Here is a 17271-nt window from a genome sequence, read left to right as displayed (position 1 = left end):
ATGAGATGTGGATGTATTAATACTTTATCATAAATAATGGAATATTTTACTACAGTGAAAAATATTATGGATGTAAGTGAGAGGCCGGTTTTACTAAAGTGTCTTCACTTATAAAGGCAAATAATGTTCAGTCTCTGAATATACATATATTTATAAATAACTGATATCTCTCTATCTATCTGTCTTTCTGTCTATCTATCTGTCTGTCTGTCTGTCTGTCTGTCTGTCTATCTATCTATCTATCTATCTATCTGTCTGTCTGTCTATCTATCTATCTATCTATCTATCTATCTATCTATCTATCTATCTCTGTCTGTCTGTCTGTCTGTCTGTCTGTCTGTCTATCTATCTATCTATCTATCTATCTATCTATCTATCTATCTCTGTCTGTCTGTCTGTCTGTCTGTCTGTCTGTCTGTCTATCTATCTATCTATCTATCTATCTATCTATCTATCTATCTATCTATCTATCTATCTATCTATCTACACCGATCAGCCATAATATTAAAACCAGCTGCCTTATATGATATAGATCAGCCTTGACCCTTCAGCTCTGACCCTTCGACACATGGACTCCACAACACCTCTGAAGGTGTGCTGTGGTATCTGGCACTGAGACGTCAGCAGAGGATCCTTTAAGTATTTCTTCAGCAAGTCCCAGAGACGCTCGATCAGAATCTGGAGCCCAAGTCAAAGCCTTGAACTCTCCTTAAACCATTCCTGAACAAAAATGCTAGCCTTCACACCACACACACCATTGAACCTAGATAACCTGCATATGACCCAGTCGCCGGTTCACCAGGGCGGTTGTTCTTCCCTGGAATCCTTTTGTTCGGTACTGACCACTCGCTGTCGTGGAGATGCTTTGATCCAGTTTTCTAGCTTTCAAACTTTCTGTCACTCAGATCCTTATGCTTGAACATTTTTCCTGCTTCCAACACCTTTTCCTTCTCTTAGAATCCATTTGCACACATTCTGCCCTTTAGAAGAAAACTGATGGGAATAGCACAGTTAAAGTTCTCCGAATGCTTGACCCTATTTGTGTGTGTGTGTGTGTGTGTGCACAGACTATAAAGAAATCAGTGTCTCTGGCTCTCGACTCAGCATGTTTGCTAACTGGTGATGTGCTTGTGGATTTCGTGTGTGTGTTTGACAGTTATACACAGACACGTAGGTGTTAGGTAAGTGTAAACGGCTTTGGATCACACCAGATGGGTCAGGAAGTGAGGGGGCGGAGCTGTGAAGTGAGCCCCACCCCCACAGGGACTGATGGAGGTGAACTGAGAAGACACTCATTCACAACTGAGTCTGTAATCAAGGAAGCCTTTCTGTGTGTGTGTGTGTGTGTGTGTGTGTGTGTTTGAAAGCTATATTGGAAATGAATTTGGTCTGAGTTTCGACCCCTGTGTGTGTACATGTGCAGGAGACTCGAGTGAACCGGACGAGCACCCCTCTGTCCGCCCCTTCGCCCCGTCTCACCGGTTCAACAGCGCCCCGACGGCAACCACGGAGAGCACTCAGAACACACACACACACCCCAGCCACCCCACGGACGAGGACCCACTGGGCCCTTTACCCGAAAACTGGGAGATGGCTTACACCGAGAACGGAGAGGTCTACTTCATAGAGTAAGAAAGAAATCATTCCATTTTAACTAATATTAACGCGCTCTCCTTTTTTTTTTTTTTTTTTTTTTTTTTTAAAGGATGTTTTACTCATATCAGATTTCATTCTCTTGCTCTCCCTAGTAACTTTAACTGCCTTAAATACTAAATAAGAAGCTAATTATGACGAGGGAAATGTTTATTAGTGATGAATAAATGCAGCTTCACACTGTGCAGCAGGAGAGACGGTTAAACTGCGCGAATGAGATTTCATGTCAGAACTGAAGAATCGAAAAGAATAATTAAAATATGATTAATACCGTGGTGGAAATTCTGCAGTAATGAAAACCACTAATGTGTTTTTAATATAGCGCATCGCATTCGGTCCATATAATGCAGCCATGAGTGATAATTAAACAGTTTAACGAGGATGATTTATTGATGACGCCGAGAATTAAAACCGGAGAGTAAAGCTGACGAGTACGTGGATGTTTACTCAGACTGAATGAAGCGTATCGCAGAGAAACCACCTGTTTAACTTGGAGTAAAGCTGAGGGTTTGGTTATTAAAAAATAAAAATTAATTCAGAAATAAATAGTCAATTTCCACATCAGGGCATATATATATATATACTTTCTTATTATTCTGAGTTCATATTAAAATATTCAAATTAATTATTCAATGCAATAGATCATGCATATTTAAATAAAAAAGACATGGTCTGATTCTTTAAAAAAATCGATTTATTTTTTTGTTTATTTAGTTATTTATTTCTTCATTCAGTTATGTATTTATTTCTTCATTCAGTTATTTATTTATTTCTTTGTTCAGTTATTTGCTTATTTATTTATTGTAGTAGTAGAACCAATATTAAAATTTTTCCAAATCAGGCTCAATCAAATATGATTATTATTTTGTCTATGAATAGAATATAATTTTTTTTTTTTTGCTGGTGATTGAATGGTGATTTTTTTTAGAAAAATAAACCCCTGTGAGAATCAGGCTTTAAACAAATTTTACAGTCTTTCACGCTTAAAAAAAAAAAAAAAAAAAAAAGATTTCGTCCCGTGATATCAATACTGACAAACGGAATCTCAGGGGAAGATCGGATTTCTGAGTTATTGCATCATCCCAAGAAATGTCTGGACTACACCAGCTTTTATTTATTTCTCTGTCAGTCTGTCTGGGACATTTAAAAGCAGTTGTTTGAAATACAGACAGACGTGTGCTAGATGTATACTTAGAATTAAATGGGATGAAATTATATAAATAGATTATTTATGTCAATAATTAGCACTTGTTTTGGAGTGTTAAAGTTGTAGATGGAGATTCTCCAGGAATTTCTCTCACTGGAGGCCGGAGTGAAGTTGTGTGATGGTTACTCATTGGTAGAGCTGATGTTGAGGATGTGTGGTGTTGTGTGATGTGTTTCCTTTTGCGTTTCAGCCACAATACAAAAACCACATCATGGATCGACCCCCGGTGCCTGGACAAACCCCAGAAACCCCTGGAGGAGTGCGACGATGATGGTACAGAGCGGTTTTATTCTCTAAATCGTGTGTGTGTGTGTGTGTGTGTGTGTGTGTGTGTCTCACACCTACCTTAAGACTAGATGCAGATGTGAGAGACTTTTCTCTTGTAAATTTTCAGGGTTTAAAAATAACACACTGATACTGGAAGTAATATCAACTAAATATAAAGCTAGTGTGTGTATCAGGTGAACTGAATTAGATTATATTTCCTCTGCAGAATCAAACTCTGTGTGTGAAAGAGAGAGAGAGAGAGAGAAAGAGAGAGAGAGACTGTACCATACATACGTCCATTGCAGCTGTAGGTGGCACTATTGCACTACAGTAGTTTATTTTATTTATTTATTTTTTCTACAGTGCTGTAATCCTCTTACACACACACTTAAAATCCTTCAGGACAGACTGGATTTGTCACATTACCCAACACAAAACACAAATTCTGCCCACTTCCTCTTCAGTTTGTCTGTCTTAATCTGACACACACACACACACACACCACCTTGCATACTCACAACATGCAGCTTTCTGGTGAAGACCGTTTTATTTTTCAGCACAACACACCGAATAAAATAATTCATAAAGCCCCGGTGAGTTCAGCACAATCTGCATTTCCTGGCTCAGGCAGCCGTTTTTTCTCGTTAAGACATCGACATGATCAGATTGGATATGCAAATGTGACGAAGACAATAGCCAAAAGCAATACGAAGTTGACCTTGAATAAATAAAGCGCGCAAAATAAGTAACATTGATTAGGTGCTGAACAAGGAAAGCTCCTACTGGAAGAGCAGAGATGAGTGATTACAGCTGAATGAATCATTTAACTCATGAACAGACTCAAATGACTCGCACTGTACTTAAAATAGCGAATAGTCATTATTTTATTATATGTAGGTAGAAGGGAAAAAAAACTTGTACTTCTAAAAAATCTTAAAAAAGAAACTTGATTCAGTTCAGAATGAACCTTTTAAGAATTCACTGTACTCACTCGTCTGATTCAATGAACAACAGAAGAGAAATGATTCAGGAATATTCAGGAACAATAATAAAGCACTATTTAACTTAAAGCTTAAAATCTTAACCTTAAAATCTCTGATCATCAAGGAGTCTCTCAGAAAAGGATGATCTATTTTGTACTTTTCAAATTTCCTGGTTTCCAAAAATGATTCTCATTCGTTGACTCCTTATTCCAATTCAGTCACCTTACGGACTCTTTCAAAGCGACTCCAAATGATTCATTCACACATGAATCGCGTCGAATCGTGTTCGTTCACGCTTAAACGGCAAAAACCGTGTCCCTGCTCATCATTTTAATCCCCGGACACGTTCTTATTACGTCTTTTTAATACTCGTGCCTTCGTATCACGTGTTTAACGTGTGATCAGAGAGGCTTATGATGCTGATTCTCGCGCACCGGATTAATCCATCCGTCCGTCACGATCTCCTTCATCTCTCACGCTGTAATTTCAGTCCTGAGAGATGCCTCTCATGACACTGATTCATGACTCTACAGCAGGAACGTGTCACATCTATAGCACTAGATTTTTTTCTCTGTAACATGCGGTGGAGTGCAAAAGTTTGCACACCCCGAGACACCATGGGAAAGACGCGATGTAAAATCAGACGTCCAGTGAGTTCCGTCTTGCGTGTGTTGTGTGTGTATTATCACATTATTACTAAATGCTTAAACAGGGTTTATTAGCGATATTAAAAAATAAAGAAAAAACACAAAATCTCGCTGTTTGAATGTAGAAAAAGTGATGAAATGTTATTTAATATCCGTCTCTAGTCCCTGAGCAACTTTTGCAGCTTTTAAATAAACTTTAGCGCTACAATCAACTCGCTTGCCTTCCTAACCTTCCTGATAATTTATTATCTTTACTTAAAATACACACACACACACACACACACACAGGTCACATGATCAGACATTTAAACCCTCTCACTGACACAGACACTGTTTTCTTATCCATAACACTTGACCTTTAATATTTCACACATAACTGTGATTCTTTGGCATCAAGATTTGTCTTCTGTCTCTTTCTGTGGTTCTCCTTCACAAGATCTTGACTTGAGTGTGAAGATGCCCATCTGTCTTATCTATTTACGTACAAACTCACCTAGAGGTGATAAAAAGTTTGACCTAAGATGATCGTTTAGCATATTTTCTGGACTTATAAATCCAGAGAAAAGACGGGAAAAAAAATTGTTATATAAATTGTATTATAGTTCCTTTTTCTTCCTTCACCTCTGTCTTTATTGTTTATTAAATGTAAATGATATTATTTATTGACGTGTCCCATCAAATCGTGTTCAATTTATTGATGTAAATGCTCTTTGTTTCAATGCAAACATTTTTAAAATCTCTCCATATTGACGCTGTAAAACCATTGTTTTCCCCCTAAAACGTTTAACGCAGTCCACATGATGCTCCTCCAACTGACTTAATGATTCCCTGAAATATTAACAGCTTCCTGGAATTCTGTCAATTAATGAGCTTGTGTTTATCGACTGTCTTCTTAAAACCAACCATTTCTTCACGTGCCAAGTCAGTTTTCTCAGCCTTTTAGGAAGACTCGTCCGCTTAATTTCCTCCAGACGTGTTTTCTTTCTTCCATTAATGTCCTGTAGTCTAGACTGAACGAATAAATGATAAATTATTCAAAATTTTAAAAGTAAACCCTTTCATTAACAGCGTTTGGAGAAAGTGTTAGGACTTAAACTCATTTGATATAAAGCAGTTTTTCAAAGCAGCGATTTATGCGATATGCAAATTAGAGCAGATTAATATTCCATTCGCTCATTTGCATATGGCTGTGAATTTTTACACAGAAAGTCGTCATGGAAAGAACTTTTTTGGAAAGAATCTGATGCATAGAAGAAAGTAGGAGGAAAAGTCTCTTCGCTGTAATGTGCTTTATTTCTTTCCTTCGCTGGTTAAAAATAAGCAGATGATGCCATCGCGCTGATGCTGAGTTTATAACGGTGTATAAATCACAGCACCTGCTCCAGGGCGAAAACATTTTATAGTCTGGAAAATCTTTCTTTTTTAAATGTTATTAGACAAAAAAAGGCCTCTTGCAGCACCTGGAGCAGTTTATATTATATGAAGAAGATCTTGTGTTTTTTTTTTATGCTAATGAATAAATCCACAGTTGGGCGTCTTTAACCTCACACTGCGCTGACTAATGATTGACACCTTCTCACTGTGGCTTCTCTTTCCCTCTTTTTTCCCCCTCTCTGCCTTGCTCTTGAGAAGAAGGAGTTCATACTGAGGAACTGGACAATGATCTAGGTAGGCCATGGGTCTTTGGGGAAACTTTCCTTTTCCTTTTTTTTCCCTCTTTTTTTCCTGCTCTTCTGTCCCCATTAGGAGCTGAGGCACAGAGCTGATCTCAGATCAGCAGTAAAGCATGACGCAACTCTTCATTAACATCTTTTCTACTTCTCTGTAGTCGCTTTTCACATTCCGAGAAAAATGGCGTATTATTTAAAAGCCGGAATGGCCACGCAACCAAACAACATGCATTATTCACCAGCGTTCTCGCACCCGGAGCGTAATTCAAAGCCGACTTCATCACCAGCCTCTCGGAATCAGAACGTTTCAGTCAGAGCGATCACATGCATACGATTCGTGCTCTCTGAAACGACGCAATCGCTCATGTCGAAACGTGTTTCTCATATCAGGAAGTCTTAACACCGGGTTCTGGCGTCTGTCTGAAACTCAGAGCCCTGCAGCACACCAGTAAAACATCTCAACGGTCCCGGAAATGGATTTCATATAGTTAGCACCAGCCCTGGTGCCTCGGATGCCTCGGCTGCTCGGGCATGCTGGAAGGCTGAGGTCAATAGATATTGATCTGCGAAATTGGAAACATTACCCAGACAGCATCAGGACAAGATGTGATGGGTCTTTAGAGGCGCAGACTGGATCAGAGAGAAACGTGAACAGTTTAACAAACGCTCGTCGCTCGGGTCTCTGCGGGCCACAAAAACTGAGAAAAAAAAATGGCGCTTTGTTCCGTCTACGGTTCCATCCGAACACGAGTCGGCGTGTAATTAGTTATTCATCCGATCCAGCCTGAAGCTCTCTGTGATTCCAGCTGACGATCCTCTGGTTCAGGGGTCAGTTGTTTAATTATGGGCTTCTGAGTTACTGCTACTTCTGTATCTTCTTCATGAAACGTTGCACCTGCATGAGGATTAATCAAGCAAATGATTCAAAAATTTTTTTCTTTCTTTCTTTCGTTCTTTTTTTTTTTACTCATATAAAGCAGACAATCTATACCTGTATAAAACCTGGTCCCGAGATATACAATAGGCGACTGGATCACAAGCAGTGCGTTATTGCCGAAATCAAATCAGAATATTTTTAAAAAATGACTTGAAATGAAAGAGCTCAAAAGATCACCTCATTACATAACAAACCAGTTACAAACAGTTTTATCGACTGATGACCGAGAACACTGAGCATGCAAATGACAACAATTCTTATTGGTCAGAAATTCTAGAGTAATAGTTTTCTCCCAGCAGCTCTGGCAGCAGTGCAGCCACTAATCACAGTGCATGTTAATGAGCTCATTAACTCGTTCACAGGGACGCAGTACTCAGGTGCTTCACTTTGTTGAACTAGCAATGTTTTGTTTAACAGGTTTCAGAAGAAGTCTCCAGTGTGAGTGTCTCTATGTATAATAAATAAATTTCAGTCTATACTGTGTGTGTGTATACAGTACATATGTATGTATGCAAAAGGAAGTGGCATTAAGCGCTGTAGTGTTTAATAACGCATGAAGGAGCAGGATGCAGCCATTTCTCATGATCGGCGCCACCGCAGTTTGAAACAGATTTATTCCCCGACAGGAGCAGTGCGCTCTCAGTGTTTTTCACTTCTCCTAAATCTCCTTCTTAAGTAAATGAATAAATAAACAATCACAAAATCTGAGACCGTAAACGCAGAGCAGGTGAAGGTCAGGAAAACTGCAAGCGGACTCCCTCCGAGCAACTAAACCACCTGAAGACTGTTAATTGTTTGCAATTAGCGTCGGCTGACATTTATGGATTCATTAGAACAGAGCGGCAGTCAGGCTAATTTGTCATCACGCTGCCAGAGAGAGATAACGACTTTGGTTTGGCCGCGAAAAAGAAAATTGATACGTCCACCGGCCAATTAAGAGGCGACAGAATTACGACGCCGGTTCCCCCAGAGCTGGACGGACGGCATCGCGCTGGATCTGGATGTTATGTTAATTAAGCGCTCGTGAATTCTGTCACGACGGCGAAGGAGACGCGACGCACAGTGGCGTGTGAGACTTATGTATAATTCAGTACGAAATGTTTTTAGTATTCATCACTCACAGGAGTGGGGTGAGTGCGCTTTGTAGTGGTGAATATGAAAGCACGGTTCAGTTTGTGCTTTCAGTCAGGTGCGTTATAGTGAGTCAGCGACTCAGAGATTTGCAGCAAAACACACTCTGACAGGCAAGACTACCGAATCGGTCCTGTTGGGGTGCGGGAGCTGAAGATGTCTCAGAGAAGTCTTATTATTAATTAAAACCTGCTAGAGTTTTATTCAGAGATACTTTATTTATAAAGGAACCATCACCATTTCTGTATTAAGAGTTTACACGCAGATGTGTGTGACAGATACTCCACAAAAACGTGTGTAATTGTTGCTACTGTGATGTTTTCTGTAAGGTTTATCGTTTTATAAAGTAAAGGAGTCTCTTTATGTGGAAACTAATCGACTTCAGGGATGAAATCTGGGATAAAAATATGTTGTTGTTGATTATTTTTCTGAAGCAGCACATGGGATCATCCTCTAAATTCTCTCAACACATGCTTTATCTTCAATGGTTCTTTGGATTGTTAAAGTACTTTTAATATCTGTTTTAGGGTTCTGCACAGAACCTTTCACACAAACTGTGTTAGTTTTGATTTTCTTGTACTTCATCTGTGAAAGATTCAATCTTATCTGAGAAGTTTAATCTTTAAATAATATTGAGCTCAGGATGTTGACTCAAGGTTGTTGTGTGCTTCTCTGATACCTTCTCAATCATCCTGCTATTAAAGATGTATTTTTTTTTTCTCCTGCCTGTATGATCACTAGTTGAGGAAAGGAGGAATAATGTTCATTCATTAGCAGCAGCACCGGAGCTCATTTCCTCTTTTTTCTCCTTCTTCTTCTTCTCTCCAGAGTTGCCCACCGGCTGGGAAAGGATCGACGATCCAGTGTACGGGGTTTATTACGTAGAGTAAGTAATGAAATAAGTCCAGCCGCAGTACACCTCACGTTCCCTCAGGGTTCCTTCTTGTGCTTTAATTGTGGTATAAAACCTCGCGCAGAAACCCAGACCCTGTACTCGAGCAGATCCAGACTTCAGCTGAAGTCTTATATCATTTTCAAAACCTTCTCTCGTGTCTCTTCCTTCCTGCTGGAGACAGTGTGTGCGTGTGTGTACGTGATGCATAAACATGAGTACGCTGTAGGTATTTGCACCTCTGAGACACTGAACCACGTTGGAAGAGTATCTGGGGTTTGTCTGACTCATAATTCTGAAAAGTAAGTCAGGAATCTCGGCTGGTGTGCGTTTTTTCTCCCCATGATGCCACTTTACTGTGATTATATGATGCTGTTTACTGTAATCCAAGGCCTAATTTACTCAGTCACACACGCAGTACTCCTTATGGCTCAACAGGACTCTTAGGTATATCATGTCTATGTCCAGTTTAAATGCTGAAAAACTGATCAAAGATAAAAAGATGCTTTACAACTTAAAATTGTGTGTGTTTTTACAAAATATGATATTTTAACAAAATTCTGCAAGGACATGCCTTTGACTTTACCAAATCACACACACCTCCATCAACAAGCACACGCCTCCTTCACTGAGATTGATGCACACAGAAGACACACCTTCACTGAGACCTTCACACACAGAGGCAACACCTCCTTCAGTGAGATGGACACGTGCAGAGGCCATGCCACCTTCAGTGAGACTGACACACAGAGGCCATGCCACCTTCAGTGAAACTGATGCACACAGAGGCCACACCTCCTTCAGTGAGACTGACACACAGATACCACGCCTCCTTCAGTGAGACTGATGCACACAGAGGCCCTGCCTCCTTCAGTGAGACCGCTGCACACAGAAGCCATGCCTCCTTCAGTGAGACTGACACACAGAGACCACTCCTTCACTGAAACGCACACAGAGGACACGCCTCCTTCACTTTGACTGACACACACAGAGGCCACACCTCCTTTATTTGGACTGACACACACACACACAGGCCACGCCTCCTTCAGTGAGACTGACACACACAAAGGCCACACCTCCTTCGCTGAAACACACAGAGGCCACACCTTCTTCACTCAGGCCAACCAGCACAAAGGTTGTCATTAAGATTTACAGGTGCAATAAACCATACCTCTTTCACTGATGATGTTAGGCACAGAGGCCACACCCCCTTTAACATCACTGACACGGAAAAAGGCCATGCCTCCTACAATGAGACTGATCAGTATACACACCACATTTCCTTCAATGTTTTTGAATGCCAGTACTTTATTCAGTTACAACATGGTCATAAATATTCTAAACACTTAATAACTGGTGAATGTTTACCATCTCCCCTTTAATGCTCTCTCTCTCTCTCTCTCTCTCTCTCTCTCTCAGTCATATCAACAGAAAGACGCAGTATGAGAATCCCATACTGGAAGCTAAGAGGAAGAAGCAGTTGGAGCAGTCACAGCCTGCAGAAGGTGAGCAGTGTGTCCAAGATTCCTTCCTTCTTTTCTATTTTTCTGGAATCATCCATGTCCATCACTCAGAATTAGAAGAGGTCATGCCGGTGTTTTTAAAATCCTGACCAGCCGAAAACATCCTTGAATGAAGAAAAAAATGAAAATATCTGGATTATAATTTCCTCTGTATCATATATCTTAAAATTTAGCCTGACTTCAGATGTGTTTATACATCTTTCTAAGAGTAAAAGTCAGTTGTTAAAAGCTGTTGTGTGTTATATTTAGACTAAAATAATCACATTGCATGTCCACATCATATACCTCCTTCACCATCATGGAACATCACATGGATGTTACATTGTGTTACATTTTCCAGTTGTTTCCTCCTTCAGTCCATATTTTCTATCCCAGTTGTTTTCTTTGTGTAAAGTTGAGCGCTTGTGTTTAAAGGTGGTATGTAAGAAAACCCTGTTTGGGGTTTTTTAATGAAAAATCTGGCAACCTTGATTAATCTGTAATCGATTTAAGGAGCTGTGTAACCCCGAGCTGTCCTGTAAAATACCCCTGAATATATCGGCTGGACGGAGTGAGCTTCCAGTCCGCTGATGGATGGGGTAGTTGAGGACGACTTGAACAGGTTGCCTACAGTCAGTAATTACACGGCCTGCAATGTGACCTTTACGGTTCCATATGTTACTTATCATTTAGGATCGATGTGAAGCTAGGAAACTGCCCTCCTGTTCTTAGAGTGGCTAGCATATCAGGCCACGTCCCTCTGCCCTATTTTACATTTAACAAAGCCTGTGAAAGGCCCCACTTTAAATGCGGGCTTGTCCTCGTGGGATTTGGCTCAGGCCCCGTTTCCAGCCTTCTAAACAGCACCTTCATTATCACACCCCCTTTCCTCTCACCTCCGTCTTTCTCTGTCCCTCAGTCTTTGGCAAACATTTTTGGAAATTTCATTCTGCTATCGATTGCTGTAGTGCTGAGATTGCACCTGAAATCAGCGGCGGTGTTGCATAGTCATTGGTGGCCATCTTGGCTCTGACTCTAACAGCCGCTGCTGTTGCGCTGATTAGCGTAAGAAGGTGAGTGTGACTGTGGTAAGACAGACAGATCTTAATCTTTCAGAGTGGATAGAAGAGAACGCTTCGAGAGCACCGCTAGCCAGCTACGCCGCCCTTCACCAGGAGACGCACAGAAGCCCCGAGCCTCCTTTTCCCTCAGTGGAGGCCAAACGTATGTGATTTGTCTTCACAAATAAGGCTGCACCTTATCTCTCAATATCAGTCTCAGCTCACTTTTCCTCTTCTTTCCTCCTCTTTCCCTACACTGTTATTTTTTTCTCTGAAAAAAAGGTGTTTCCGAATGAGAAAGTGTTGAACTCGAAGCCTGGTGCATCAGTACATCACGTACCGATCATTGTGCCTCTCTCTCTCTCTCTCTCTCTCTCTCTTTCTCTTTCTCTTCCCCTTTTTCTCAGCTCTCTTGTTCTCCCTCGTGTGCTTTGAAAACCCTCCAATTTTTCCTCAATTATTAGGGTCTGTGAATGACACACAGTTAACACATTCAGGCTAAAATAATAGGATAATAGCTCTCTCACACACCACCCAGCATCACTTCTGATGAGGTCTTTCAGCTCTTTCACAGCATTCGATGGCTTTAGCGTAGGTGTAAGATGGTCATGTGGTCATGACTGATAGCCTCACACCGAGTCTGGAAACGCTAGCAACCTTTTTCTTTTCTTTACTTTTTTAAAGGTGACATCTAGGCCTCTTTTTATGTTTTTAGGAGAATGTTTAAACACACATTATTTCCCATTTTCAAAGGAGGAATTGTTATTCCACGCATCCAATTTGCTGTAGCAAAAGACATGCACGCTAATTTCTGAAACTGCACTGTCATGCTAGCACAGCATGAGTCCCGGCTACAAAAGGAAGCTGTTAGCATATTACATTTGTATGGAAGCATGTATGACTTCATAAATATGCTCAGATGTCAGCAGACCTTTAACACCAAACATTAAAATGTGTTTATTATTATGACTCAAAAAAGCGGAAGTTGAAAATGATTTATTGAATTTCTTTGCTAAACTGCACAGAGACCCTGAATTTTGTCTCACTTGCGTTAAGCAGCTTGAGATGAAATAATATATACAAGTCAATGTCAGTTCTGAGACAGTTGCTGGAACATGTCGCGCTCTCTCTTTCTCTCTCTCTCTCCCTCTCTCTGCACTCATGGTAAGCGAGGACAGACCAATCACACATCTCCATCAGTCTCACTCGCCGCTTCCTCATGCACTCTTCTTGGGTTCTGCTAAATGACGTGCTGTTTTCCCGCTAAACCAGGGTCACTCCCTCTCAGTTAATTGCTAACGCTAATTGCGATACTGCTTTATAATGCATAAAATATTTTTTGGTATGCAGACTTTTCATTTAGCAAGGAGCCAGTTTACTGTCCGCCATATTTCATGCTCGTCTTTTATTTTATTTGCTGTTGTTGTTTTTATCCTCCATAGGAGTGAAGCCTTTCTTCACACGGAACCCGGCCGAACTGAAAGGAACGTTCATTAACACAAAGCTGAAGAAGAGTCGCCGTGGATTCGGCTTCACGGTGGTCGGGGGGGACGAGCCAGACGAGTTCCTCCAGATTAAGAGTCTGGTGCTGGATGGCCCGGCCGCTCTGGACGGCAAGATGGAGACAGGTGAGCACTTTTGTTCTCTCGAATCCGGGTCACTGTGATGTGCATTTTTTTTAAAAAAGCTGCTTGCTTTGTAAGACACTAAAAATCCATTGTCTTGTTTCCACCTTCTATGATTTTTGTCAATTCATGGCATTTTACAACATAACAGAAAACGAACAACCCCCTGAAGTTTTCTGCCCTTTCCCCTTTGGTGGCAATGCTTCAACAAACAAATGTAGACAAAATGCATGTTTCCATGACAACTAGAGCGAGATGATGTATTTGAAAGAGATGCAGTCGAATCACTGCATGCTGAAATGGTTACCATGGTTACCCCAAATGTCTCTGTGCCTGGTGACCATCTCCTCTATCTTCCTCTTCAGGTGATGTAATCGTCAGTGTAAATGACACCTGTGTCCTGGGCTACACACACGCGCAGGTGGTAAAGATCTTCCAGTCTATTCCCATTGGTTCCATGGTGGACCTGGAGCTGTGCCGAGGCTACCCGCTGCCCTTTGACCCCGACGACCCCAACACCAGCCTGGTGACCTCGGTGGCCATCGTGGACAAGGAGCCCATCATCGTCAATGGCCAAGAAAGCTACGACTCGCCATCCAGCCACGGAAGCCATAACGGCACCATCAGCGAACCTCCACGCCCTTTAAGCCCCGCCCATGAGCCCACCCCTGACGGTTCACAGGAGCAGCGCTTCGCCGGGGATGCCGTCACCCTGGCATCATCCATCGCCACACAGCCCGAGCTGATCACGGTGCACATGGAGAAAGGAGACAAGGGCTTCGGCTTCACCATCGCAGACAGCCCAGGGGGCGGCGGCCAGCGTGTCAAGCAGATCGTGGATTACCCACGATGCCGAGGGCTCAGGGAAGGTGATATCATCGTGGAAGTGAACAAGAGGAATGTGCAGAATCTTACTCACAATCAGGTGGTGGATCTGCTTAGCAAGTGCCCTAAAGGCAGTGAAGTCACCATGCTGGTCCAAAGAGGTGAGTAACTTGAGTCCTGATGAGATTTCAGTGGGATGGAGTGGAATGAAAAAGCATGAAGTGAAGGAAAGAAAAACAGATGAGAAGGAAAAAATGAAAATGCGAAGGAAGAAGGAAACAAGCAAGGAAGGAATGAAAAGCAGAAAGTGAAGGAAGGAAAAACAGAAAAGGAGGAATGAAAGAAAAATGTGAAGGAAGGAAGGAAATAAAAACAGTAAGGGAATGACTGAAGGAGAAAGAAAGAATAGAGGGAAGGTCAGGAATGCAAAACTTTGAAGGCATGGAAAAGCAGAAAAAAATTAAGGTAGGAAGAACAGAAAATCAGGAAGGGAGGGAAATAAGGAGGAAGGACAGAAAAGCAGAAAGGAAGGAAGTAAAAAGGGGAGAAGGAAAGGAATCAAAGAAATGCAAAAATGGAGGGAAGGAAGGATAGAAGCAAAGATGAACTAAAACAATAGAATGGGGAAAACAGAAGGGAAAGAGGGAATAGCAAAGAAAAGGAAAGAAGTAAATGGAAAGGAAAGAAAGGAACTATGTAAAGCAAGCATGAAAGAAACGAGTAAAACTGAGGGGAAAAGAAAGGGAGCACAGCAGGATAGAAAGCAGAAAGGGGAATGAATGGAAAGAAAAGAAAGGCTAGTGGCATGCAGTGTGATTGGGTGAGGGAGATGAATTGATTGTGTGTGTGTGAGAGAGAGAGAGAGAGACAGATAGACAGGCATCCTGCCCCCTGCTGGAGACTCTCTGCCCTCACCCTCTCTCCGTCACTTCCTCTTCCTCACTCCATGGTGGAGTTGTGTACTGTATAATTGACTGAACCAGCACACACATACACACTCACACGCACTCACACTAACATAATCAGTTATCAAAGCTAATGGAATGCTGGGTAACGGTGCACGTTCTCTTTATTTACAGCATTCTTATGAACCAGGCTTCAGATGCCCTTCAGAGTGAATTATGCATTTATTTAATTAACGTTAGAGTCATTAATCTTAACACTCCCATCGACTGATGCTTTTGGAATATTTAGAAAATAATGAACCACCAATTTAAATAATATTAACATCATCCGTGACTGTAAATAAGTGCAGGGGAATGTGCATCAGTGTCACTGCATGTAAATACTATTGTGTTTATTACTTTAGTGTGTCCTGGCTGATCAGTTACACATGAATTTCATGATTTCAAGCATTTTTTGTAACAAAAATTGAATCCAGTTATTCTTCACGGCCCTGTGAATAAGTTGTTATCATGGAAACGATAACATTTTATGACAAGAAGTGCACGAGTTACTGTCAGAACTGCACTTATTAAATAAATAAACAAACAAACAAACAAACAATCCCAAAGCAACTTTTCCTCATGCTTCTTACAGTCAATACACCATCCTGGTAATGATCTGATTTAGATCTGAAACTGTGTGCGTGTGTATGTCGGGGACATGTCAGTGTTGAGCTTTACTACTAATCATCTCTCATGTGTACGTGCATCATCCTACGCTTGTACGTCAGCACGAGAGAGTGTGTATGCTGGTGCGGATGGCTGCTTGCCCGTGTGTGTGTGTGTTCGCACCTACATCATCATTTAGACCTGAAATCTGCTGAATGGTGATGAGATTTGAGCTCTTTGTGAGCAGCATCTGAAAGGAAGGAAGGAAGTGAGCGGGCGGGCGAGCGAAATTGAATTGATGGATTAGTCACTGAAAACGCCAAGGCCACCAGCACCTCGAAAGAACCTTGAGTTTACGTTGAAAATTGGATGGGTTGCATGGCATGAACAAGACGAGTCGGTTTATTTAGGTTGATTGCGTACAAGCAAGTCAAGTCGCAACTGTATTTTTTTTAATACTGTATATGGCTCCGGTTAGTCAGACACTAGATCGTAAAAGGAGAATGCAATGCTTTCTATAAAGTGTGCGTAGGAGAAGCAACCTTCATCAGATTGTCGTTTCAGTCATGAGACGCCTGTGGAGCCCACGTCAGAGATGCTTTTGTAGCATATGGTGTGAGTGAGAGAGAAACTGACCTCTGTGATGCCCTTGAGACTTTGGAGGATTTTGATCTCAGACCTTACAGTTACTCAGATATTTTGAGTGCTGTGGAGCACAGAGTTCACTCTCTAAAGCTCTGACAAACTGTTCAGGGAACTGACGGTGCACAGAGTTCATACAGGACAGTAAATACACATTTTTTACCTCGCTGTACGTGGAATAAATGAAAAACAAAAGCATTACGCTAGTCTAATACGCTAGAACCTGAGTCATTTTTTTTGTTTTTATACATTTCTGCCTTTGATTTGAAGCACATCAGCAGGTACCTTCAAGTATCAAATGCACCGAGGGGAAATAAACCTTCAGACACTTTTGTTTTTGCTGTTTAATATTCTTCCAGTGCATTTATATATACCATATATTCCCTTTAGATATTCACTAATATCTTTTGACTTGTATAAAAATCAACAAAAAGTATGCACTTGAAAAAGATGTGTTTAAGAAATACATTTGTTGGACACTATTAAAAAATATATGGAAATTGCAGATAAAAAGAAATCAGTCGACGATATATGATATATGCTCACACACAACTCCTGATAAAAAAACAAGCAGAGATGAACATCTGAAATGCGCACACAAGCATTTAGAAAAATCTGAACTCTTTTAGAACAACAGGAAAAATCTCTCCGGAAATAATTCAGTCGACGTCGAAAG

At 41.2% G+C, this 17271-nt stretch overlaps 1 protein-coding gene across 4 annotated transcripts in view; it reads left to right on the top strand.

Moving 5' to 3' along the window:
- The window catches only part of LOC131342905 (membrane-associated guanylate kinase, WW and PDZ domain-containing protein 1-like), a 139717-nt gene that overhangs the window by 94980 nt on the left and 27466 nt on the right, over nucleotides 1-17271 (top strand). For all 4 annotated transcript variants that reach the window (XM_058374208.1, XM_058374206.1, XM_058374207.1 and 1 more), the window contains exons 5-12: nucleotides 1424-1628; nucleotides 3051-3133; nucleotides 6390-6425; nucleotides 9324-9381; nucleotides 10807-10892; nucleotides 12006-12113; nucleotides 13393-13578; nucleotides 13941-14561. In XM_058374208.1, the coding sequence (XP_058230191.1) occupies nucleotides 1424-1628; nucleotides 3051-3133; nucleotides 6390-6425; nucleotides 9324-9381; nucleotides 10807-10892; nucleotides 12006-12113; nucleotides 13393-13578; nucleotides 13941-14561 (1383 nt within the window). The remainder of the gene's footprint in view (nucleotides 1-1423; nucleotides 1629-3050; nucleotides 3134-6389; nucleotides 6426-9323; nucleotides 9382-10806; nucleotides 10893-12005; nucleotides 12114-13392; nucleotides 13579-13940; nucleotides 14562-17271) is intronic.

The sequence above is a fragment of the Hemibagrus wyckioides genome, linkage group LG21 (genome assembly GCF_019097595.1).
Source record: "Hemibagrus wyckioides isolate EC202008001 linkage group LG21, SWU_Hwy_1.0, whole genome shotgun sequence".
NCBI classification, from domain to species: Eukaryota; Metazoa; Chordata; class Actinopteri; order Siluriformes; family Bagridae; genus Hemibagrus; species Hemibagrus wyckioides.
This window is presented reverse-complemented; position numbering and strand designations above follow the sequence as displayed.